General features: G+C 44.8%; 1 protein-coding gene across 5 annotated transcripts; it reads right to left on the reverse strand.

Annotated features, from left to right (window-relative positions):
- Nucleotides 1-1536: 1536 nt before the first annotated feature.
- On the reverse strand, nt 1537-26764 carry LOC129594836 (zinc finger MIZ domain-containing protein 1-like). 5 transcript variants are annotated; one of them, XM_055491680.1, is made up of 10 exons: nt 26498-26764; nt 22504-22665; nt 10984-11130; nt 6754-7024; nt 5790-6219; nt 4872-5346; nt 4227-4682; nt 3478-3837; nt 2656-3021; nt 1537-2114 (listed from the first exon to the last, which is right to left on the reverse strand). In XM_055491680.1, the coding sequence occupies exons 3-10, from the start codon at nt 11027-11029 to the stop codon at nt 1789-1791; spliced, it is 2730 nt and encodes a 909-aa protein (XP_055347655.1). In that variant the 5' UTR covers nt 11030-11130; nt 22504-22665; nt 26498-26764; the 3' UTR covers nt 1537-1788. The 5 variants fall into 5 exon arrangements, with proteins under 5 accessions (XP_055347655.1, XP_055347653.1, XP_055347654.1 ...); XM_055491678.1 differs by lacking the exon at nt 26498-26764 and adding an exon at nt 22962-23198; XM_055491679.1 differs by lacking the exon at nt 26498-26764 and adding an exon at nt 22741-22900.
- Between the last annotated feature and the right edge of the window lie 203 nt (nt 26765-26967).

Genomic DNA, 26967 nt, shown 5'->3' on the forward strand with positions numbered 1-26967 from the left:
GATCATTTTAATGTAAATTATACACGAATCGATAAAGAATTCATTTCTCTATCTACTGATGTGAATCAAGCATTTACAAAAAAAAAACTGTACACCCTTAACTATTTTAAAAACTATGATAGAGCAGAAATCTTTCCCAAGGTTTTAATACTGCGCAGAAGTGGAGATATCTCTGTTCTTGGAAGATAACAAGTTTGCTGACCACATGCCACGAAATTACCAGCGGCAGCAAATGTTTGTGTAAGAACCAGAAGATATGCGCGCTGATCATAAATGATAAGTAGAACTATGAAATTTATTGCCCTGTTTTCATCTTCACCTCCATTTACCACCGGCGCTTGGGTGTCATTCCTGCTCAGCTGAAACAATACGTGACCTGATGAGGCCGGGACACAGAAGGAGGCGCAGCACTAGCACCAAGAATAGGCCTGTTGTCCAGCCTAGTATATACCGTTCACAAAAAAATCATTTTCTCAAAATAGCAAATGTGGGGCAAATAATTCGGTGTTTTACCCGACTCCAAGTTTGATCGCTCCATCACATGGAGTAAATTCCCATACACATTCTGAACCAAAATTAAGCTGGTCAGATCTAAAATGACCAAGTTATGAGCGTTTAAAATTTTTTAAAATTTAATGCATCCTTGTTTCTTAAGATATCATCATAATAATGGTTCAGAATGTTCTTTAGATATAGATTTACGATAATGGCAAGTTTAGTCGGAGTCGGATAGATAGGTGAATTATTTGACGCGTCAGAGTTTTTAAACTTTTTCCGGTGATAACGCAGCAGCCGGCTATTGCGCGCACATTTTGAGTTTAAATCGGTAAAGTACTTACAAGTTAGTTAACATAACAACATGCCTGCGCTGATTTACACTAATAAAAATGATCGAATCGGTAAAGTTCAATGTTTTGAACACCGAAAGCAGTAACGTACACTTTAGAACAGTTTATGAGCCCGCAGTGGTGTTTTTTCTCGCAAGAGGGGTGCAAGCGAGTAGAAACTCAGCTTAACTGTCATCTTCAAAAATGCGCAATTAATTTAAGCGGTATTGTTGTTTTCTTACTACTGCAAATTGCAGTATTGTTATGTTTTCCTGATGATGTACAGATATGTAAACGATATAGGATTCAAAGTTACATATATACTTATGAGCTGTGCACCTGATGGGAAAAATGATGTGTTTTCAAAAAGAGCGCACAATTAACTGCTAATTTTTGGAAAAATTTAACCTTTAGCGAGACTTGTATGTATTGCCTGCAAATTTGCATGTAATGTATGTAACTCGTACATACTTATTGGTCACCTAATTTTGGTTTTCTTGATTCTTCTTTTTCCCAGTCCCATTGCACTGAGTTTTACCTCGCTGTCTTGTTTCACCAAAAAATTAGACTGTACGCAGCTTATTCTGTAATTATTTTGATATTTTTGCTTTGATTGTGTCACATTTGTGTGGTGTCCTCCTCATTTATGATTCGGTTACGCTTACACGAACGCCGATCACACCGACAATTTTACTGTCATCTTTATTATATATACAATGCGCCACACATAACAATATGCAATGCATCATAATACAATTATCCGTAAACTTTTCTCCAAAGAGCCATTTTTGTCTGTACACATTGGTAAAAAATTACAATCCCAGAAGAATACTTAAATATGTAATGCAGAGAAGATCCGACCAGGAGGAAATATCGGAGAGAGAGAGAAACAGAAACAACCGACCGTTAGAATCACCCCAGCGGCTTCGCGGGGCGGAAGACCACGGGTGTCCATCCATGACTACGATTCACTCTTGACCGTCGGCTGTGCATCATAGCTGTCGAAGAGACTGAGACTGAGGAGGTCCTCGGCCGAGGAGTTGGCCGGATTGGTCGACGCCACCGAGATACCCGAGTCGGAGCCGGCGCCGGCCGAATTGGGGAAGCTGGACCCCAGGGACGTGCTGGACGTCCCCAAGGGGTCCGTGGTGGGGTTCTCGAAGAACATGAAGAGATCCGTCTCCGTCATGTTGCTGATCAGCTGCAGGGCGTCGTTGTCCGTGTCACCCTCGGCTTCGAAGTTAATGTCCAGGAAGTCGGTGGGATTGTTGGAAGGCGGATGACTTCCTGTTGAGAAATAAAATAAGGAAGATTAGCAGAGAAATTAGACGCGATAGCGGCCGAACTGGGTCGGACAATAATCCCCAGCTAAAACTATGATGAAGTAGTTGAAGAATTTCTGGGTACATAGCGGATGTGAATATTTCGTCTTATTTTACTGGAGCATCCAGTGAAATCGTAGTACGGTGGGTGGAACAGCCAAAAGATGACATAACTTGTCAAGCACGGTTATGGCTCAAAATTCTACTAGTAATTCTTTACTTGTGAACTATTTTCAAAATTTTTTATTTTTGTCGCATGCCCAGTGTTTCGCACTGATATTTCTGTATAAAATTAGCGCCATGCTCTTCTGATTCACATGTACAGCGGAGTGCATAATCAATGTGCACCGATTAAAACAACCTCTTGAACGTTGAAAATGACCGGAATCAAAACTTTGTATTACTCTGTACTGTTATTTTTGTTAATATACAAGGAAAGCTTCGCGAGATATTTTTCGGCCATCGCTACTTCGCTAGTAATTTTCTAATTTTCCACCGGTCTTTACCTGGAGTTCGCGGCGTACTGGGCAGGCTGCCGTTGGAGCCGTTGGAATGTACGGACTGCACCTGCGGCACCGGCGTCCGCGAGTCGGCGGCCGTCATCGAGGGCGTGGGAGATTTCTGCGGACAGGAGGATAAACCGGGGAAGACCTTGCCCGTGGGCGAGACGGGCACGGTGGCCGGCATGGAGGCCGGCGAGCCGTAGTCCCCGTTGCACAGCGGATGGCCCACGCTGGCCGGGCCTTTGGGCGTGTTGCGGCCGACGGAGACGCTCCGCTCCGGCGGATAGGAGGGACAGCGGGCGCTGCCCGGACTGCTGTGCTCCCACGAGCTGATGGTGGTGCTGGGACTGACCGGGTTGTACCGGGGCGCTGCAACATCACAGTGTGTTGTGCACGGAACTTGTGTGCAGAATCGTAGTGCGGTGGCTACAACTGTGGACCGCGTAATGCGATGACATGTTAATACAGTACGTACTGATTTCAAGCGTATCGAAACCGTTATAGTACGAAAACCATAACATTTTTGGAGAATGCAGTGCACTTTCTCATTAAAAGAAACCTTGACGCACTGCACCACATGCGAGAATATTTTATTTGAAAAACATTGGAAGGACTAAGGGTTTAGCATACGATGGCTAACACTGGAGGCTCCAATTTGGAGCCCAAATTGCTGGTGTCCGACCTTTCATTATTTCTGTAGAAGTACGACCTTATGAACGCCAGGTTCTGTTTATTAATCAAAATTACTGTTATTACAGAATTAAAAAAGTTCATTAAATAAATTTTATTGAGTGAAGATATTATGTGTTTTGGTAAACATCGTACCTTCATCAGGGCTGAGTTTCAGCGGGACGTTAGGCCTCCAGCCGCCGTTGACATCCACCAGCACCGAGTCGATTTGGTTGAAGGCGGGATTGGAAAGACATTGCTTGAGGATGGAGGACATGAACTCGTCCACTTGCAGGTTGTCGATGGGTGCCGAGCACTTGCAGATGGGGCACATGAAGATGTTGCTGGTGCTGTTGTGCAGTAGGTACGACTCGAGATCAAAGCACTGGGCATGCTGACACAGACTGCTGCGTGCCGGTAGGACGATGCGCTGCCGGCTGAGGACACACCGGAGCGGCAGCACCAGTTCGTCGTTGGCGGCAAAACCCCGGCCACCGCTGATGAAATTGCTTTTCACTGCAACAAACCATCAGGTGAACCAAAATCTCCTTAATAAAAAATTTCTGCACCTGTTTAGGCCATTATGCTAATTATTACGACCAAGTTTAGAGAAAAAAGAATTGGCGGAGCAGTTAATAACTGAAGACTTAAAGACAGTCATGTACAGAAAAGTCATGGAGACGTTGGTAACGAGAGCACAGCCATTACACTACAATACGCCGTGAATCTATACAGTATGTAGTATGTACATGTCTTCATGATACGCTGACACAACTATAGTTAAAATCGTCATGATCAGCACTGAAAAAAAAACACCGCTCCTATCATTAAAAACCTTATGTTTTCCTGGCAAAGTTTCGAAAATATGGAGATTCTTATTACTAGCAAGTACTACTCCAACGTACATCGTTCAATGCCTTGTGGGATAGCCACGGTCCGGAACTTGACGACATGATTAATCACAGAGCGGATGGTGGGCCGGTGCACCACATGGAGAACGAAGAGATGCGAGCAGCAGCACTGCTGCGCGTGGAAGCTGATGACGTTGCGCTTATTGGGCCGTAAGAGCTCCTTAATGTGCAGGGGCCGGTGCGGCTGCTGCGGTCCGCCGCGCTGAATGGCCACCGGCCGCCCGTTGACCGCCACCGAGATGGCGTCCGGCCAGTTGGTGAACCAGGTGTTCTCCGGGCGGTAGCACTTGAGCTCCACCTGTAGTTGGGGGTTCTGCGTCAGACCGTTGTACACCTCGGGTCGCAGTTCGAAGGTCTTCTGGCTGTTTGGGCGATCGTGTTCTAAGCGGAATGGCGGGATGATGGGATCGTAGTGCTGGATGATGGTCATGGTCGGCTCCAGATCGGGTTCTGCAAAGAAACCGGGGTCAATTAATGGAAACATCCGCGGTATATACGCGGGGACACCGGCTAGAGTTGCGTTCGTTATCGGAATTAACCAAACAAGTCGCTCCACTAACTAAGAACTGTTATTCGCCTTTTCCCACGAAAACCGGTAGAATAGATTACACATTTTTTTTCAATCATCGGTAAACGTACTAGCAACAAACGGCGGCTCGTTGGACACCATCATCATCTGCTGGGGATCCGGTGCGCCGACCATCGGATTGGCGAATTGCTTGATCTCCAACGGTCCCATCCCGTTGCCGTTGAAGGACTGCGCCATCACGGCCTGCCCGCCGACATTGTACGGGCCCTCCATCATCGGACCGCCGTTGGCCGTCGCGCCACCGGCGAACATGGGATTAGCCGGCTGCGGTCCTCCGCGCATCATCACGCCGCCGGGGGCGCCGGGCGGGGCGTTCATGTACTGCGGGTAGTTGCGGTTGTCCATGGGGAGAGACTGCTGCATGGACAAGGAGGTGGGTGGGTAGGAGGCCGCGCCCGGGTCCGGCCGGCGCTGGTAGGAGGGCGGGAGGGTCTGCGCTTTTTGTTGCGGATTATACGGGGGCATCTGCTGGGCGAAGGGGGCCGGGGATATGCTTTCGTGACCGTAGGGATTCGGGAGCATTTGCTAAAACAAAAAACAACAGTAAACAAAAGCATAAATACTAAATATCGATCGACACGTACTGTTGACAACATAATGTTATCAAATTTTAATTTCGGCACCAATTCCCGCTTGATACGATTATTTTGCCCCTGGTAGTCAAATTACGTATTTACATTATACTACTCTAGTATAATACCGGCTAATATCTCTCCTGCATCTGATACAATTGCAGTTTTTAAAGATCTTTCTTCACTGGCAAAAGCCACTCAATTGCAAGCAATGATATACTTGATAGTTAAAATTTTTAAGCATTAAAAAAACAGCCTCAAGGCGTACTCAAAACAGCCGTAATTAGCATTTCCGTTAACAACAGCAAGACTAAAACGTGCTGAAATTATATTTTAGTGACGCAATGTAACGCTTATAAAGTCGTGATACACAACCCGGCTGAATCTTCTACGCACCTGATTTGTGACGACAGTCTGGAAGTTGGCCATCGGCTGCGACTGCTGCTGGGCCATCATCAGGCGCTTCGGGCCCATATTGACCATCCCGTTGGCCTTGCCGTTGGGGGTGTGGTAGGGACGCGCCCGGTTACTGCCCATCGGACCGTTGGCGCCCGGCATGCCGCGCATACTCCCGGGGGCGGCGGTGCGCTGCTCCATGGGCATCCCGTGCTGGTCCAGGTACTTTGGCACCCCATTGGGAACATTTGGCATTGTGTCGTAATACTGCGTCGGCACACCGTTGGCCGTTCCCGGATACTGCGCGTACACCGGCTGACGCGGCACTCCCATCGCGTTCGGGTGGGAGAGCGGGCCGCCGGGGGCGTGGTTCATTGCGGGAATGGTTTGTTCCGGAAAGACTTGTTGGTTGCCGAATTTATCCACAGATCTGCAAGAAAATAATAATCTAAATTTACGTCGTCTAATAATAAATAACTTCAGAACTGTTTCTTGAGCGGAATATACAGTATAGCTTTACATTAACGGCCGACTGCCGAGACAAGATTTTTTTAATGGCATACTATCAAAAAAACTGGTTGTAAAAAAGAGCAGAAAAATTATCAGTTTAGTCTGTGTGAAAAACAGATTATTTTTCGGAGCAGTTTAAGTACTGAATTATTCAGCTTTGCAGCCAAATTTTGGTTGCTACGTGCGTTATAAAAATTCACAGAACAAGATTAAAGTGCCATTTAATTCAAGAGTTCCAACCTACATCTACCGTTAATTTTTTACAAGAAAGATGTGCATAACACACATGTCCTGCGTATGTCTCTGCAACACGTATACGCGGAAAGACAAGAAAAGCTGCAGTGCACTTCCGTCGCGCGCACTTCCGGCATCGTGATCACGATGCACAAGTTCACAACACCGGCGTGTGCGATCTATATTGAGCCTCATTAGTCAGATCCCAATTCCCAATTACCTGATATCCATATCCCCGTACATCCCCGCTTCCTTCTTAACGGCACTGCTATACATGGGCGGCGGCGCGGGTCCACCACCGCCACCCGGCGGCGGATAGGCGGGATACTGATTGAGATTGACATTCATATTGGGATTGGCATTCTGATTGGCGTAGACGGCCCCGTTGGGATAGGGTGGGGCGGGGTAGGCGGGACCCGTGGGGGTGGGGTTCCAGGCGGCGTTGCTATTCGGCTGCATACTGTAGGCGCTGGGTTCCATGTCAAAATGTACTGCAAAAGACCGTACATGCATTTTTCTGTGTGTTGGGGAAAATTTAAACAATTAATCCTGACATTGATGTGACGGTTGGGGCTGGCGGTGTGCGGCAGCGGCGCGTTAAACGCCAGACTGATCGGTCTTGTCGTTTAATAATTGATAATTGACTACGGGCGATATACAGTGTACACTTACGCCTCGTCATCTATACGCCGCTGAACAAAGCGCGCGATTTTTACAGTTACAAGAAAAACTACATGCCCGGCACGTGTGCTGTTTATGCGCCGCGGTTGATTATGCGAAAACATGAGTAATATGGAGCGGTGCGCTGGGGATGACTGAGTGAGTGATGCCGTTAACGAGGGTCCTCAGTACCGTACTTGAATAACAAAAACCCCGTAATGTCGCACAAAGGAAACGCGGCTGGGCAACGTGATGTTGCCTACTTCACTCTGGCAATTTATACACGCCAGGAACAGCAATATTTTCTCAACGCCTGATGAGGAATGATTAATTTCCGAGTGGCCCCATACACGGGTTCTCGAATGCCAATTAATTAGTCACATCGTTTAGCGCACGATGGTCCCGGGACCCGGCGCATAAATCAGCGCTTACATATATATTCTGTATATAAACACGTCGACCAATTACAAATCACCGCGGACTCGCATTCCGCGGTGTGTAGGACCCATCAACGCAACCCGCCTTTAAACTGTCGATATCGCGGACCTGTCAATCATGGCAGCGGCCGTCGGGCCCGTACATAAAATGTACCGATCAGAGAAAAACTCGAATTAGACTCCCGTGGTGTTAAGGTGATGTCTCTCAACGAACCTGCTCATCAACATTTATTTGGCCAGCGCGACGGCGCCGCTGTACGTATGTACGCGGCGTATATATATTCGCGCCGGGCGAAACAATGCCCCATGGTTAAGTGTTGACACTGTAGCCACTGCGGTTACCAGCGCGAAGTATACACCGATCAGATTGATGAAGCGCACAGTTCGCTGCGTACGCATAATATACACAGGCAACGGCGTTCCGTGTACAATATCAATTAGATTGTTTTTGATATTGATGACATAATTCCTCAAGTATGGCGCTGATTGAATGGAGGCGGCTAACCAAACTAATCATGGTCTTCAATAAACACATGCGCGGAATTGACTGTATTAATGATCGGCAATCTATAATAGAATTTATATGTTCAACACCTTCAATAGATGCTAATCAAACCTTTAACGAACTAATGCACCGGAAGGAAGTTGTACCGCTCATTTCCGCGTATCCAAACTTTACACTTTACTTTTCTTTATGTGAATATTTTCTGTTCATACGCAAAGCTGTATAAACCGCTTTAATTTACTATTTTTTTAAAAACATATTTTCGAATTTACTGCAGCAAAGATCAATAAAACAAATTGCAGAAAATTTTGATTTACAAAAACACTTGTATGTTTTTCTAGGTCATGTAACACTGTTTCTACAAAGTCATGATTATGACTCAGCAGACCGACTTGTACGCACGAACAAAACAAAAATTATTTACCTTAAAAAAGCATAATCATAAAGCATCAAGAGCGGTCAGTATATTTTTCAAATAGCAAGATTTAATGCGATTGCCGAATTAATCCGGATTAGCCGAGCTTGTCACCGCCGCAAAAACGGCAGAGTAATCTACACCATAGACACCGGGGGTTTACAACTTACAGCTGATGCCTCTCAGCATATTGTACCGAATGACCGATTTATTGTATGCAGGGCCCAATATTTAAATAATAATAACAATAATCAGCCACATAATAAATAATAATCAAACCACGATTGATGTGTGCATGTGTCTATACAAGCAGGGCCGAGAATATGTACGCTTGCCAGTCATGTTCAATCGGAAAATGGACAATAATGATATATAACCGCTATAGGCTGCTGTTTGAATTCAAAATCACACTAACCAGTCAACAGCCAAGCGACGGCTAGACACAGGGCTTCAACAAAAATTGACGGTTCGCTGCCAATAAGCAGGCCGTCGTCGATATATTGCACCCACCGGGTTGCAATAGCTGGTATATTATAACAGTATACCACACGTCTATACAACAAATATCGTATGTACTCCGTGTTTGCTTTATATACTCAACCCGATATAACAGATTGCCAGCAATATGAATAATCTTTTGTTGACATTGGTGTGCTTGTTTTCTTCAAGTCACACGCTGTAAGTCTAACCATCATAGGCCGTCAGTACAAGCCAGCTTACAGCTTTTCTAACACACACACAACGCAAAAACGAGCGCTCATCAAAAACCGGCGAGCTGATGACTCGAGTCAGGGAAAGGTGCGTTGTACCGATAAGCGGCAACATCCATAATCTGTCAGACAACGGAATAACTATGACTGCGCTAACTACGTACAGGAAATAAAAAGATTATTAACCATTTCAACATTTTCTGATTAAAAAAATTATAAAACAGTTACTTTTTTCTGCTACACGGTGCGCAAACATTAGGCACTTCCCTCTTAAACAGCGGTTGTATGTATCTTGTGTACTTGTTGTACACTAGACACTTTTCAGTCATCTCAGCATTCTTGATCGTTTACGTAACATAATATACAAAATCAACATACACATTTCATCGTACGCCAAGAAAAGTGTCCGGCAATTGAATTAGAGCGGTGTAAAAAATGGCGGCTATGTCGCGCCGGCATGTTGCATGTATATAGCAACATCATGGTACAGATGGATATTCGTTACAAACGTGTTACGAAACATCAAAAACTGCAACGCGATGCAACCCCTGACTGCGCTGCACCGCTGTTCAGCATCACAAACAGGGGAATTTTACGACAAAAACAGCCCCCGTCACTCTATAAAAAAGATTTTAAAATGCCGGCATAGTTTTTCCGCGCCAAATTTTTTTTGCTGGTTTGCATGCTACCGTGCGTTAAAATGCGCTGAAAACGGAGAAGGAGAGCAATGTAAAGAAAAAGCCGCGTAGATTTTTTTTGTGTTCGTCCGTTTGGCAGGAAAATTTTCTCTCTGACTCTTTCTCGGTGGGTCGTAAAACGATAAACATTGCGGCACGAAACGTTGGTACCGCGAGCGCACGTACCCGCGTCAGCGCGCTGCCTGTACGTCGGCTGTGGTGCGGAACCGATTCTCGCGCAATACTCTAGCAAACCATTCAACCGATGGCTACTGCACGTAGGCTGGCGCGCTACGTGCACTGTCTTCGAAAATGCCGAGTTGTATAGCTACGGAGAAAAAAAACCCATACGAAATCAGCTCATACCTGCACTTTAGCTCGTAAAAGTTTTTTGCGGTCTGTTAAAGAGGCCTAATAAGTGTTGCGCCCAATAAAACACGACACCAATTCTTTCTCGCAAAAGAAACCTCGTGCTTAGATAGTTCTTCTTTATCCTTAAAAATTGGGAAAAAAACAAGTAGAAAAAATCGTCAGTAAAAATGAATTGCAGGACTTTGGGAACCTCGAACTGCGTTGGAATGCGAAAAACAATTGTCAAACCCGTAAAGGTTTTGCAATCTTTCTGCGAATAGGACATGGGTATTTAAGGAAGCTATCCGGAAGTACGAAGCAGCTCCCGGATTGTATTTTCCGGGAGCTGGTGAGCGAGGTTTCCGGGTCACCATCCTGGAGGCCGACACTTTCCCCTGGTTCAAGTTGTGACGCGGTCTACAGCGGAACCACTATGCATCCTCCCGTCTGGGAGCATGTGGCTAGGATTCGGCGAACGCATACATCGGGCGCCGCTCGTTGTTCCCCCTCCCTGACATGTATTCCCCAATGTACGGGGGGAAAATGTACACTTGTCATCCCGGATCTGCGTAACCACAGCACTGACGGGGGAGCGATCACATCGCGGACTCGACGCTGTACCGATTCCCGCCTTACCAGTTTTCAACCAGCAGTAGACAGAAAGAGAGAGAGCGGCAGAGAGAGAAACAACTTACCGGCATTCAGCGGATCAGATGGCGTGCAGAAGATGCGCGCATGCATTCAGCACATAGACGCATAAATGTGTATGCGGATACACAGCCAGTGGACATATCCCGGACTGGGTGCGGTGCATGGATACGGGAATTAGTCTTTATATCATGCTTAGGAGGAAAAAAATACACTTTGTTGCAAAGACAAACAGATCAGAAATCACAGGCGCAACAATCAACAGCTGATCACGGCAGCGCCGGTTTGGCGTTGGTTATGCGAAAAAACATTTAGTTGCCAACGGATGATTGTGTAACACAATATATGTGGGTATTTGGAAGCCGTACGCGGAGTTGCTGGAGAAAAAACAGCTGTTGTATAGACTATAGAATGTGTGGCGGTACCGTGCGCGTTGGTGCCGGTGTAGCGTGGTGCGGCGTACCAGCGCCGTACGAGGAAAACGGTTTAGCACTTATTCAGCAGAAAAATTGAACAAATTAAAACATACACACACCACTCGAGTCGGCACTGATCGGCAACAGTGTATACACTGGCCAAAGTGCACAAGCGTGCAGGGCAATAGGAAACAATAAAGCCGGGGCCCGGTGCCGTATGTAGAAAAATCTCTTCGTCGAAAGGAGAGCGGTTGCTCTATTTTTTTCCGGTTTGTTAAAGAGCGCGCGCGCGCGCACTCGCGACCAACGACGACGTCGACGACGATGCTGCTGATGATGATGATGACGCCGGCTAGCTGGTTGACGCGTTTAAATAAAAACACCCAGCGACTCTTCTGTGCGGCCGATAATATAGCAGCGTTTTATCGGGGCGCCGTCGGTACAGAGAGACGGCGAGTGTGCGCTCGCCGCACGATGAAACAGTTACAGATCCACGTAATCGTGTACATACGTTGAGTTTTGATGACGAGCGGATGATCAGTAGCGCTGCAGTGCAAGGGGAGATTGGCGCATCATCGTTACATACAGCAACGTTCAAGCGCGCTCTCGGTAGTCGGTTGTTGTTGGTATATATGCCGGCAATATGAGATGCTGTTAAATATATGCGTCAAACAGCGGCGGCAGTTCAAGGACGAGAGTGTTGTAAGGCAGTTAGGCAAAGTTTGCAAGCGCCCCGGCATTCAATATGCGTTTTATAACCAGCCTGATCACATAACACCCCAGCCGACAACTGAGTATGAGTGAGAGAGAGAGAGAGCGAGAGAGAAAGAGCTGTCGTTGTTATACCTGCGCGATATTGTCATAATAAAATTGTTCTATAAGAAGTTAAGCCGCTTAAACATTCGTCGCTTGTTATTTTCGCTGTCAAGCGCCTGCCATCGCGGCTGACAGGCCGTGGTGTGCGCGACAATGCCGGGAAATTAATGTCCTGCTTGTTTTGTCGAGACAGGCCACAGCATCTTCGGAGCAACGCACACAATAATGTCTCCCGAAAAACATGCACGATAATAACCTCCTGCGTGTGCTGCGGAAAAGTAGGGGATTTACTAATTGGGGAGGAATGAAGATGCTTGCGTAATATGTCGAACACAGCACGTGCCGTGTTGGCAGTAAGACGCTGCGCAGTGTGCTGGGTGGGGTCGGTGTGAACCGTGTGTGAGGAGTACATAACAGTTTTGGCGCCAAACGTGTTTCGCTGGCGTGGAATGCTGCTCGTACCGCCAGCGGCCATGAATTCCTTATTTTAAACTCTCCAAATCATCTCATAACTTTATTCAACGTTCGGAAATCGTCTTTCGCAAACAGTGCAAAATTACAGAAGCGCGTAAAACCTTTTTAAATCTTTTCGCTAAAAAAACGTAGAAAAATTTGCTGTAATGTACATATATTTCCGGATGCGAAGTTAAGACATTTTATAAAAATTATCGTTCCAGATGCTTAGATGTGTTTGACCGATTTTGCAGCAACAGATGCATCTGTCGACAAGTCTGTTACAAAACGGTACTCTCAATTCGGAAAGACACCGGCTGCATAGTAGCCGCAACACCAACGTTAACAGGGCGTTAGCCTTAAAAGATATTTCTCTCTATATATTTAACGATAGAGGGAAAAGCGAAATGACAGAGCCTACTAGCTGGTAAGTTCGGGGTAATGGGTCTTTGGCCTGTTTCAGTGAGCAATTTACATTCGGCCGCGGCTCTCTCGCTCGCTCGTGTGCGCTGCTGCTGCTGCTCGATCTTTCTCTCTCTCTTTCTCTGTGCTGCGCTCGTAACGACGCTGTGGCGTGTCGTCGTGTCAGGCCAGTTTTCCAGCACAAGACAAAGAACGCACTGGTTTTACTCGCCAATGCACCCAGCCCAACTCTACCGCACATACACAGACTACGCACACTCCAAACGGCACCGTCTTTCCGGCGTTTTGTCGGCAACGCTTAACGACTCCCGGCATTCCATTGAGACCGAATGGAAAAATATAACATTTTCCACCAGTCAACACACGCTCTCAATGCCTGCTAACCATGATAAACTGCCTTCAAAATGATCATTTGAATTCAAAGACACACATCGTTACGGGGCGCTTCATTTGTGCCACCGTTCGCTTCGCTCGCCACCGAAGAACACTAGCAAAATTTTTTTAAGCGGAAGATAGCCCGCAAAATAACTTTACTACTACTTAGTTAACTTGGTATCTGCTTATTCCTTTTTTTGTAATTTTCTTCTGTTTAATTTCATTCTGTATCACTCGCTTCGGTCGTAGTGTGAACGGTAATTGCCTGTGTTACCAGCTACATCAAGATCTCATGACACCAAGCAAAACAGTTTGATCAGCATGATAAAAGACCGCAGCCAGCCACTCTTGCTCGAAAATGCCGACAGATCGATATAAATTCGCTTAGCAAGTTCCGAGTGCGGCCGTGCTGCTGTCGCTGTACTGTATGTACTGTTATAACAACCGTGCCGGCATATTTCGGCAGTGCTGTACAATGTTTGACTGCCAAAAGATTCCATTGTCATGACAAATACGTTAAGCACATATCAAGCTTGATATAATAATGATAAATAACCCGATTAGTCACGTGTTGCCGATGCCGGCGAAAAACCCGCGCGTTATTTTGCAACTGTATTAAACCGATTGGCTGGGCTGGATGGAAGTTATTATATTGATTTTGTGGAAAGGCCGGGAGAGGGCGAAAGAGGAAGAGAGAGAATGCGAGCGAACGATGATTTTCGAGAGAACAAAGTACACTGATACCAGGGCGGGGGTCATAAGGATAGCCGCGAACACACATAACCGGGTATATACGCTCTCCGACTAAACTCGTTTATTCTTCCTGGATAGCAGCGTGAAAAATCGCTCTCGATCCTGTCTGTTGCGCCGTGAATATTCGCCCCGGCCTGCCTGCCTCCCTGGGTCATCAACAACTCTCAGCTGGCTGCTTGTGCGCTCCCTCTCAATCTTCACGGCATCATCCGCCGCCGCCGCCGCGTGTCCGTAATGGGCGTTTTATGCGACTGATTACCGAGGGCAGCGAGGGTAGTCGGGGAACGAAACGGGGAAGAATTAAACGGCTATTAAGTTGCAATATTGGAGATATCCTGCTGATTATTTGCCATCGAGATTTTGGGTCAAAATGGAATTAATTTACGATAAAGGGCAAACGATGAACCTATTGAACAAGAGCTCGCCGTTAAGCTCTACTTACAACTGCAGCACCACAGAAACGTAACAAGGGCGTTTCCTGCTTCTTTTCCAACTTTTTAAATTAAAAAAAATATAGTGCAAGGACATATTTTCCATCTCAATAATTAAACAAAAAAATAATTCTAGCTTATTATCCGCATTACAAAAATTCGACAACACAATATCCACGACATTAAGATTTCATTTTATTTTTTACGCATGCATCATTTTAGACATAAAACTGATTGATTATTATGTTTTTCCAGTTCTCTCGTAGCGAAGTTTTATTTATGTTTTTTATTATTTATTGCCGTTATTTGTGTTTTATGCAACTGAACCAGCTTTTGTTTGGTGTGTGAGGCGCTTAAAAATTGCAAGTGTTTTGGCTATTGATTTTTTCCGTTGTGCGGCATCATTTGTCTGCAGAACGCCAAATCGGCGCCCGCAGGAGCCGACAGCAGCCCGGCGGACGCACAACATGAGCTCGCACCCATATAATCCAGGGACGCGCACTCGTACATGCACTTCGTCACACGGACTATTTTCTCCTTATAATCTTCTACCAAGTACTTGACACCAACGTTTTCATCACACTGTACAGCGCCTTTCGGTTGTATTGTTCCCGGCAGCTCTACACCGGCAACACTGGAAATAACCATCGATTATGAATTATCGTACGCCAAGCATCATGTCACGATGCATTTATGTTTTCCAGGAAAGCACTTCCCGTATTACAAACACTGCCTAAATAGTAAATACGACAGTTGCTGTTTTTGCCTTTTAGCGTTGTACTGAACATACTTAATAAAAACTGCGAACTCTCATTATAAAATAAAGATTCACATTAATCCTGTAGTGTCTAGTTATATACGGTGTACGATTAATAAACCGGCACGAAAACAAAATCGGTAGAAAAGAATTTAATGACGTTACGAGACATCAATAATTGCCGTGATCGTATTTAACGACAATTCCCGGCATTAATACGACAGGCCGGTGAATGTGTTCGGTGAATGTGTTGATTGTTGTCAATTTGGCTCATTTCTCTAATCCATAAAGCTCCCACATACTGTCGACGCTATTAATAATCATATCGACAATTGGTAGACAGGCCATATTAAAAGCACACACACAAGTGTACTAATTTGCGCGATTTTACACACAAATCCTGTAAGCGAAAAACTTGTGCACAGAGTGCCCAGCGGCAACATAATCGTTAGTTGTGTGAGAAAGAGAGAAAACAACCAGTTGACAGGTTTCCTCTATTAATTTATCACTCAGCATTTTGGCCCGTCGTTCGTACAAGCGCAATTACAAATGACGACGATGGGGGTATTAACGTAAATTAACCAACAATAGCACATAGATACGTCTGCCATCGATCGCGGCAACATGTTAGATGTGTAGTATCCCGGGTGTTTATGCAGTTATAGCCGGCTCTTGTGCATGTGTACATCTTTTACAACGAGAGAGGTCGACAGCTCTTGTCGTGCTCTATGCGATTATACAGTTAATAACAGGCATGTACTCGCCGTGACGGCAGTGTAGCGGCCTCTTGCGCATGCAGATGACCGCTCAAAATATTATGCTAGCGAATTACCCAACAGAGACCTAGAGTAGGGTTCTCGCCAAGCTTGCTAGCACCGTAATTCATATTTCATTAAAATTATTAATATGTAGTAATATTGAACATCAGGCAACACACTTCCCGGGTAAATTAAAAATTTATCCATTAGGGTTTTTTAATTTCGAATATAAATTTTGTGGTACGCTTTAACTGCCTTTAAGCTGGGTTTCAAATAAACGGTATGCGCAAAGAACCTGTTTGGATGCAACTAAAAATTAAATTTTTGCCTCGCACTGTTGTGCATAGTACTCGTATTTAGGCATGCAGATTTGTCTGGTATGGTGAAGAGGACACGCACTCTTTGTTAGCTGCCGACGGCTCTCCGCTGCGCGATCATCCCATCCCCGCGCCTCATCAACAACAACTCTGTGACCTTGACGAAAACCTTGGTCATCTATATAACGACATATTACACACTCCGTGCACGGCCTGCAACCCTGGAAATGTTGGTTACTTAATGTGCAGCATTTACACGTGCAAAACTTTTCGGGATGCGCAGTACATAACCCGGCGCAACGGCGTCCGGATCGTTAACGGTCTTACGCAACTGCTACCGCGCGCCGATTATCCATGGCTACAAATCTACGCCGGCATATATCCGGTCCATCGTGTGCATGTTATGCAGCCGCGTTCCCGGAACGTGTAGCATATGATCCCGTGTTAACACGCAGGCCGGACAAGATGCTGGGACGACCGACGACGTCAACTCGAGCACTTAGCCGTTTTTACGATGGCGGTCGTAAAAATATTACCGGCTAATTTAATACACTGCGTTTCCTTTCCGCTGATGCAATCGATCACACAAAGACTCGTTCACGGAAAAGCGGGTAATAATTTCGGCGAATGATGCTCCAAAAAATATGTTTTCATCCAAAACTGTTCACAGGAAATCGCAAAAATTATATACGTACCGGTTAAAATTGAAATGTTTTTTTTAAAAAAAATGCCTAATAAATCGCACTATGATTTTTCCAGAAAAGTTTGCTGTGATTTTTTACGGATTAATTGCGTTTATTTTTGATAAAGTTTCTATTCTGATAAATGCACTTAAGACAGGGTCAGTTTTACGAGGAAGTTACAGTTCCCATCAAGTACCAGCATTTCCCACCGATTTCCTCATGATAATATTGACCTGGATCTCTTTCTCTCCCATTCTTCCCACCGTGCCCGGCGAATAAGGGCACGATCGCTTAGCCAGTGTATGGCGCGGACAGGCAGAGCAAACACCATATCCCGGCGCAAAAGGGGAAAATTGGCGGGTTCATGGCATGCCGCACTCGGGACACACTGGATCTGTGTATGTGTATATGTATGTGTATTGTATTGACGATTTGATTATGATATATTCCGCCCGATGTGCTGCCTGTCGGCTGAGGGCAGCGCGGCGGCAACAGCATAACCATTTCCACCCTGTGTAGACACTGGGAATTATCCGGGCAGGCATTATCTGTCCGGTTGGCGAGGGGGTGCAAATATTTTATTGATTTTTAAATCACTTTTCCCGCCGCTTTTCTGAGTGTGCTCTTCGCGGGACCGGTTCTGCCGCTGCACAGTGCGTACATCCACAGAGATTAGCCACATACAGTGATACGTATTCAGCGGCTAAATTAACTGTGTATTATTACACTGTGCTTTTAAATACAGTCAACAAGGGATTTTACGATCACTGCTTCAAATATTTAGGTGTTGTTATATGGGGTCTAAGTGACGTAGAAACATGCCGATAACGGCGTTTTACGGTACGTCACATCTGAAATCGCATTTTTGCGCTTGGATACAGCTTTATATCATGCTGATAAAATTAAATCATTGCCACTCACCATACTTTGACGTTCAGACAGATAAATAACAGTCTTAAAAAACTCGGAAACACAGGAACGGAAAATTCTCAGCTGTCAGAATTTTTTCAGTGTCATTTTTAAAATAACCCTTAAAATAAAACTTGTGTTGCACAAATTAGTATTACTAATGTACAAGTACGCTAAAAGAAATCAGAATACCCTCTCAGAAATTTTATTGATGTATGTACATGTGACTGTTGAGTCTGACTCGGGCACGATTGAGTGGGAATATAAACCCAGGATGATTTTCTCACCGGTAACGCCCATTCAGTCAGTGTCGACCACACAGTGCAAATCTGCAAATCAATGGCTATTCCTTGCACTGTATCATTACTTTTAAATATTTATGTAGGAGACACCACTTATTAAGTCGGTTATTCATTCTGACGTTTATTCAGCGCCCGATCGACCTGTTATTTAAACTTCGAAGGTCAGTTTTATTTCCTAATAATACCTCAAAACATTTTCCACTATTTTTGTTAACTTTGTTAGGTCCGACGAAATTTATTTCTCAATAAGAAAAAATGTTTTCAGTGTTTAAAAATTTACAACAAATATTTAGGTTTTGTAAAAAGTCAAATAGTTTTAAACTGAATACATGCAGTAGACGTCAACCACACTTTTACGTCGTCCGCATTAGCCACTTTACCCCGGCAAAAATTTTCACATCGCGTGAAAATCCCGAAACCATTAAATGTTCGATAATATTCACAATTGAAGCTAATCATCCAATAACTTTTATCATGTAGATAAGGATGTGCACGTGTTAGCACGCTTGACTGGAGCTCCGCCCCCGCCGGAGTTATTCCCTACTTGATCCGAGCCGGCAAACGGCTTTGTAACTGACTCATATTGGGAACACAGCCACTGCCGCTGGTAGTCGGTTGATGCAGTTGGGAAAAATATCCGGCCATTTGGTGTGCTGACTACGCCGGGCCATGTTGCTTGATCGGTTTGCACTTAATACACACATTCGATAAACTCGGTCATTCATGTACCAGTACATTCGGACAAACACAGCACAGCAGCCGGCATCTGCCTCGCTGCACTCGCTACCAACGGAAGCCATTTAAATTTTAATTTTCTAAAAATGCAGCAATGAAAAATCCACATACATTCATTTTTTCCAATTTTTTAACCAATGCAAGCTGTCGCTTTATTATTAAAAAAATCGAAATACAAAACCACAATAGTTTAGGCTAGATTTATTTTGTGAAATTCTACAGTTTTATCTTTAATTTTTTCAACGATTAAAACACGTGGTCAATTGATTTTTTATAAGCATTTTTGTAATTATGTTCCGAACGAAGCGAAAAATGCTGTGGTATATGGAAAAGCGTATTACATAAACGGCAAGTTATTTTTCACCGTCAATCACCCAACAACCTGAAGATGATCGGATTTCTCACCGAAACACCGGTGCATTCAACTTTTCCCGGCCTCTTGGTAGGCGCGCGCGCGCGCACTTACACAACCACCCAATGTTGGCCCAGCACCGTCGTCATAGATTGCGTTATGAGTGGGTCCGCGGCGCAGCGATAAGTTCATTCGTGTGTGCTACTATCATGACTCCGCTGCTGCTACACCTCACAACACATCAGCAGCCGCTTGACGTCAAGCAGCTACGGCGTTTGCCGCGTTGCGCCCGGCCATTTAGCCGGTAACATCCGCCAGCCAAACAGGGAGCGCAGGGGAAGCGGGTGTTTTCGGGGAAACCGGCTGCTCGCCGTCACGACGCCGTCGAGCGCGATCGAAGTGGGACGGGATACTGTATATCGCGGTGAAAAACACACACGTACACCAACGCTCTCCGGACTCATCCGCATCCAACCAACCGGAAGTCGGACGGTTGCGGGATGGTGCCGGCATTGCCGGGAAAAAAATACAGGATTCGGCATCGTAGGAAATTACTTAGAAATTGGATTATAACTAGGCCGGTTTACTTTATAAAAAAAACCTTATGGATTCTGCTCCAGCTGCGCAAATGCGCGGATTTTGAAAGTAACGAAAAAAATTCGTTCCACGTATACTTTTTTTTTAATGGGAAATGAGAACAGTGGTTTATCCTTAAAAATAAATGGTAACAGTCTGTTGATTATATATAAATTACTGTTCTTTGATTCGAACTCTCAGAATTTCGTAATTTCTGGGAAAATATTTTAAAGGAAAATCGATCTGATTTCGATGTCATTCCAAAAATACGTCGATTTTCCTGGAAAATAATCCATGGCCAACAACTGTGATTACAGTTATTACGGAGATTCTTGTCCAGGTTTCTGCTTAATTTTATGAATTTTGTTTCTATTTGTATTTATCATCGTGCATTGGCGCCATTTTGCGGTTAAGCGGTTATGCAGCAAAAACACCGCAGTAGTAAAGCCATAAGTTCCACTGAATTGGTCAGGTAGCAAACGGCATTTTCCCCCCTTTGAGAAAACCGTTTGACCGGCCTCTATGGTGCTAACGTTTACCGGTGGCAACCGGTTTGTTTGGTGTAGCACTTGAATTGTTGCATCAGTTTGAGATGGAATCTCCAGTCGTGTTACGTACACTATGATGTCTAATTGCAATGTGCGCGTTGTCTTTGTTCGACCGATTTTCCATGTTTTCGGTTCACCGTTGTAACGATCTGTTGGCGTCCGCGGCATGGCCGTAAAAGACTTTTAACATTAAGTAAACGTTTTTATTTTACAAAATTAATACTCACTAACAACATTTAACAGTGAGCATGTCAGTAATCCATGTCGGCCTTAATTAACATGAAGAAGAAATAACCGCTAAACAGATGCTATAATTTTACAGCTGTCACTTCAAATTTTTCTTAAATTTTGAACCCAAAATCAATATTTCCAACAATTTTTAATAAAATACATTTAAAGCAAAATAAAATGATTTTTTTTCTAGGCACCCCAATACGCTTTTTTAAGTTTTGCTTTGTTTGTGTATATGATTTTTTTCTAAATTTACGCAAAAGTGCATGGTGTCATCTTATTCGGTGTTGAAAAATCCCTACTTACGAGGCGTGACCAGAACAGCGCTCCAGATAATTATAAGAACGATAAAAATGGCAGCATATAGCGGAAAAAAAGTCTGACGAGATTCCAAAGACAACAACTAACTTCCTGTCTCAACATTTACATCTGGCAGTGGGTTGGCTGTACAGACTGTATAGTAAAATTCAGCGTCATTTCTCCGCTATGTGCAACAGCAATAATAATGCGCGCATGCAGATGGAAAAATTTGGCACCTGATTGTCGGATTGGCATTTTTATTCTCCCCAACAACTGTATCATGGAAAATTAGCCGTTACGTAAAATGGAGCCACCACAATGGCACAGGCACAATATCTCAGCCGGTGCAAAGGTAGACGACGTGTGCTGCTGACAATATACTGCTAACCCATGCAGAAAGCACTTGGCTGTGCGAATATTATTCAGATTTCAATGCATAACTGACGCCTTAATTACTTACATATAATTACTCTATGAAATAACAAATGCTGACAAATTGGGATATAATTATTTTTCACAGCAGAAGGTTCGTTTTAATTTCATCAACAACAATTACGAAATAACCTTGGCTGATGTAAAACATACAGATGCAACAGTATACACAAGTAAATGTTTTGAAAATAATTATTCGCCTCTGATTTACTATTTTTAGAACAATATTATATTATTATACACGATACATACGTGCCAGGAAAAAAATTTGTATACTTGAAATAAACTTCTATTTTTATATTGCGCGGTTTCGAGGTTAAAAACAGAATTAAATTTCAAAAAACCACGATAACATTTTTCAAAATTTACAGGCTCGTAATAAACTAATTTACATATATTTTTAGTAAATATCTTTGCTTCTCCAGTTTAGAAATATGGCTCCAACGGAATAAATTTTTGCAAGGAAAGAGGAACTCGGAAAACTTATTGATAATATTGCCACATTGGAGAAACTGGTTATGTACAGTATCCGGGCCAGCGGAGTCTGTGGAATTGGTCCAGCTGGCCACGCCCAATCTCGCCAAACTCGATTGGTAACCCAAGGAAAACAATTCATAATAAAAATGCGCAGGAACATTACTACTCATGAAAATATTTTCAAGATTTTTCCTGGTTGTACGAATAATTAGCCTTCCCGTTCGCTGTACAGAAATAAGCGTTTCCCCGTAAAACTCGCACAAACGAGCGAAGCCAAGCTTATGTAAAAGTTCAAACACAAACATTTTCCGAAAATATGTAGTTCAGATAAAAAACGGTAAAGTTCGCGCAGTGCAACGGCGAAGAACGCTGCAAGAACTGCGAGGACAATGCAGGCGGAAGTGCTTCCTGACGCCCGTAGCGGGCCAACACGGAACCACGCAGGCATTGTCCACTCCGCACGACCCATTTCCCCAGCGCGCGCCCCGCAAAAACAATCTAACGAAAATTCCGCATTGCTTACCTGCACTTCCGTCCTTCACATCCCGAAGCTGCTGCTTACAGGAACCTCATCCACACTCTCCGTTCCCGTTCCGGGAGAACCTCCGAGGGGATACTACAAGACCGTTGGCACTTCGGCGACACAGCCCACGTGACAGTCCGCTGGCGTTGTAAACACAGAAACCTGCCAAAGCACAAAAGAACGCCAATAAGCGGTTGTGTACTCACTCTGTCAGAAAGCGTCGGTGGCAATTAATACCGCGGTAACGGCGCAAAATAATCATCAGACATATATACACACAGGCCCCAATAAATCTTGATATGAGCGCTGTGCGAGGCGATCCCGGCGCGCGAAAGTGATGAAGTGCGAAGTGGTGGTCAATCACGTTGTGGCACACTTTTCCGCTACACACATACGCTGTATGTGTGTTTTTTATTAATATATTTTTACTAGGTAACGAAATAAGAGCAACAACTTACTTTTGCTGGGGCGAATTATGACAGGCGAAGTATCGTCTATGTTGTATTGGAAGAAGCTTAGCGTACATCAACAGAAGATCATTAACTGCCCGAGTCGGCGAATCGGCACAATACGGTTTAGGTTAGGCGTTTATGCGCTCAAAACTACTCGTGTATACACACGCATATACACACATACATACACACACAGATGCGATATGTGCAATGCAAGTTAAAGTCATTCTGCGTATTATGATTGGCAACATTGAGCCAAACGGATCGCTGCATACACCCGACAACTCTGTCTGCTCTGTGACTCAGTCGGCAAACTCTGTCTCGCCAGTGCGTAATGCGGAATCTCGGCGCAAGCGTTATGAGTGGATCCGGTCGGCATGCAGACGGACGCTTATCGGAAATTGTACGACGATATGTACAGACGCGCTTCCAAACGCCGGTTGCCCATTACACCGAGGCTTATTTTGTTCGCCGGGTAGACTGCCCCGGCGCGGTTAAATGCACGGCCAGACTTTCGGCCGATTCAGCTTGACCACGGCACAGCTGCCGGCTTTATGACCAACAAAAGGCTCCGCAGCAATACTGATATGCAAACAACCAATCAGATTTTAAGGAAGTTACTTACAGTAATCTTAGCGGTATATTCTCCATCGGATGGTCGGAATGCAGCTCTGCGTTTAAGACTTCTTAAGTTCTTATCCGTTTAAAGTTTGAGAATAGGTTAAGGTCATTTCGATCCCAAGGCCTCTGATGATTCGTTTTACCAGGAGAGACTATCCATTCACAAGTCAGAATCGCTGTAAATCTCCACTACAGTTTTTCTTGGCTTAATCCTGCCCAGGCATAGTTTACTTATTTTCCTTGTTCTACCAGTACCGTGTAAAGAATTAAAGAGGCGCGGCGAGGCGAATTAAAAGAAGTTATGAGGAAGAGGCGAACCAATACAAAAGAAGCTCCTGCGACATCAGTATATTTAAAAAAACAGGTCATCCATAAAATACGAAACCAGATAGGATGAGTGGCTATTCGGGCGGCTAAGCCACGGATTGGTTACACGATTATCTGCCCGGGCTGTGTGTGCAGAGTGCACTGTGTACGCGCCGTGCAAAGTAGCTTGTGTGGGGGAAACGGGTATGAAACGCGGCTGCTGCCGGTTGATCTCCTTTTCGGACAAGCTGTGAGAGCAAGAATCGGCAGATTGTGGTTTAAATAAAACTGGGGCTTTTGCTCTATCTCTGTCTGTCGCTGTATCTCTGGCTCCGCAAACTCCGATGGAGACGCGTTGCGGCGCTCCGCGCTTCCATGTAACAAATAAAATCTTTCCAAATGCTCTCTGAACAGGGAAAATGAGCGCTATCCAAACGCTTATTAATCCCCTTTTCCGCGCTGTATGAGCTATATGTGCGACCGGCAAAAAGAAAACAGATAGCAAATATGACCTTGTTTGGCCACTTTGTTGCGGATGTTTAGAGGTCACTTTGCGTCAATGACAATGCACTTATTTCCACATACTTACAGCAGCACAATGCGCGTTGTATAATATACGGCCAATCCGGCGGTATGGCCACACCTAAGCGTTATGCGCGCGCTGGCTGGCGTTCTTCGTGTATTTTCTCACACTGTTTGGCGATATACTTTTCATCGTTGATAACTTTTGCACCGGTTATTGATTGATCCGTTGCAAAAGAGAAAGAAAGAGCAAGGTAATGCTACCGCTGCAGAAAACAGTGTTGCAAATCCTTAATCCTTTCCCTGGCGCATGTCATGTAACACCATCGTGTTACATAAACACGGCAATTTGCACCCCAACGCTGAGCTAAACGCTAACCATGATTATTTCAATTAAAATGTAGCGCAGATGGCCAGGAATCTGTGGTGCCGCCAATTACCCAGCCACGAAAATTGATCATTTCCCTCCAAGTACATATTGAGTTAATAACAAGCCATGGCAGCTTTATTTAACAGATACTAGTATGACACGCCTAAAATATGCATATCGGCGTAAACTGTGCTGCTCGTGTGTGCGCGCCCGCATTCTCTCGTTTCTCTCTTGTGTGTCTATCGCGCGCGGCGTCGCGTCTCGCGTTTGGGCAAATGAGGCTAAACGGGAATAGAAATCGACAACTAACGACTTTAGTTGGTTTATTCTGTTGTAAATATACGTGTTATGTTATGATATAAGAACGCCAAAACCGCAGCCTGAACCGCTGCCGCCAAGTTGTGCCAGCTTGCAGCGAGAGCAAGAGACATGTTATCATTATTAAGTGATGGCCGTGTGGCTCAAAAGACACAGCGGTTCAGAGAGAGATGGAAACCAGCGAGAGAGAGAGAGAGAGGCCAGCGGATATATCCGTTGATAGACGGACACAGAGAGAAAGCCAGCGTTTGAATGAGGGGCGAAAATGTGCCGTGCATACTTGGTGGCAACATCGCAGGCAGCCGGTAGCGAGGGTCAACTCTCGGGATGACTCGGCGCGCTGCAGCTGGTCAAGAGGCCAGGTGCTGGTTGCTGCTGCTGGTGGAATGCTGATGCGATCACCACTGCCGACTAATCTGCTTATAAACGGGGGGTTTCTTCGGTCGGTGTGCGAGCGTTGATAGAAATAACTAACAACGTGTACAACCAGGGAAATGGAAAAAGACACCAAAGGAGTTTGTGTGTATTTGGCGATTAGGATACACATGTGCGGCCGGTGCTCTGCGTCCGTGTCGACACCAGTGGCGCCACTTTGTTAGCGATTAGTATGTGTGGAGTATGTGTTTGTCTTTTAGCCGTTACTACTTTGTGGCCATTAATTAACCGGCACACACGGAGATTTATGTTTATTTGGATGCTTTTATATCCGATCGATAAAATAGTTTCACGGTCGCTATATTTTCATTTCATCGCCATGACATAAATAAATAAAATTGCAATCTGCGAAATACAACACCACAAGTTTAACCGATAGTTAAAACGGCAAAACATAATAACATAATTTGTGGGTACAAATGCACTCTAACGATGACACCGGTGTAATGGCCACTACACCAAGCAATAAAAAGCGGCCAATCAGCGGATTTTGATTGTGATAAACGGAAGTCTGTAAATTTACGGTACAAGTGCATATTTTCCGCATACCAGCACGATGGCAAAATATGCGACAGTTTCAGTCGGAAACTGACCCATTTTTATTTGACCGGCGCTTCTTAACAAATACACACCAGCTTAACTTTGGGGGTGGAAAATCAAACACCAACTTTTCTCAACTTTACACGCACCTCAAGCCTCTCGTTGTGACTGCCGTTGTAATTCATTGTGGCCGGTCTATGTCTAACGCTATTGACTGGGGCATTCTGTTAAGTAGCTATAAAGCTGAAAATATGTATTAATCGATAGGCAACACTCTCACTGGCCATTTATAACAATAGCGTTGCCCCGGCCGGTATCTTCGGCAAATTGGCGAAAGCAGGACAGCGAAATATCTGGTCAAACAAGTCACACTACTTAAGTTATGCCTTTGTTATTATATTGTACACTCTGCCACTACACGAACGCTTACCATATACGCGGGGCCGGTTTCAACGTTTTGGACACAACTGAGATTTTTCACAAAGTGGAGTGTTGACGGTGTGGACAGCGGATCCAATTACCCGATACAGTCCAGCATATATTCGACGGCAATCCCAGCCGCGTTTATGTGTATAATGTATCCTTAACGTTGGATGCCATTTTGCATGTCATGTTTCTTTGTTCCACCTGAATTCACACCCGGCACGTCATTCTGTGTGTCGAGGGAGATCAGTCGCTGCGGCCGTGGTCCGAATGAGTAGCGATAATCAAAAGAGTGTACAGGCTCTAACGTGTAATTACTCTTTTTTAATGGGAGATACTGATACATTTAGTGGCTTGTGTGTGCACTAACAGATTGCACGTTAACGCCCAGCGCGGAGAAAGCCCGCATTGTGCAATTACCAATGAGCGATTCATTGCTTATCAAGTATGCATGAAATTGATTAGCCTTGTCGTGTA

Source organism: Paramacrobiotus metropolitanus, unplaced genomic scaffold, assembly GCF_019649055.1.
Source record: "Paramacrobiotus metropolitanus isolate TYO unplaced genomic scaffold, Prichtersi_v1.0 Parri_scaffold0000072, whole genome shotgun sequence".
Lineage (NCBI taxonomy): Eukaryota > Metazoa > Tardigrada > Eutardigrada > Parachela > Macrobiotidae > Paramacrobiotus > Paramacrobiotus metropolitanus.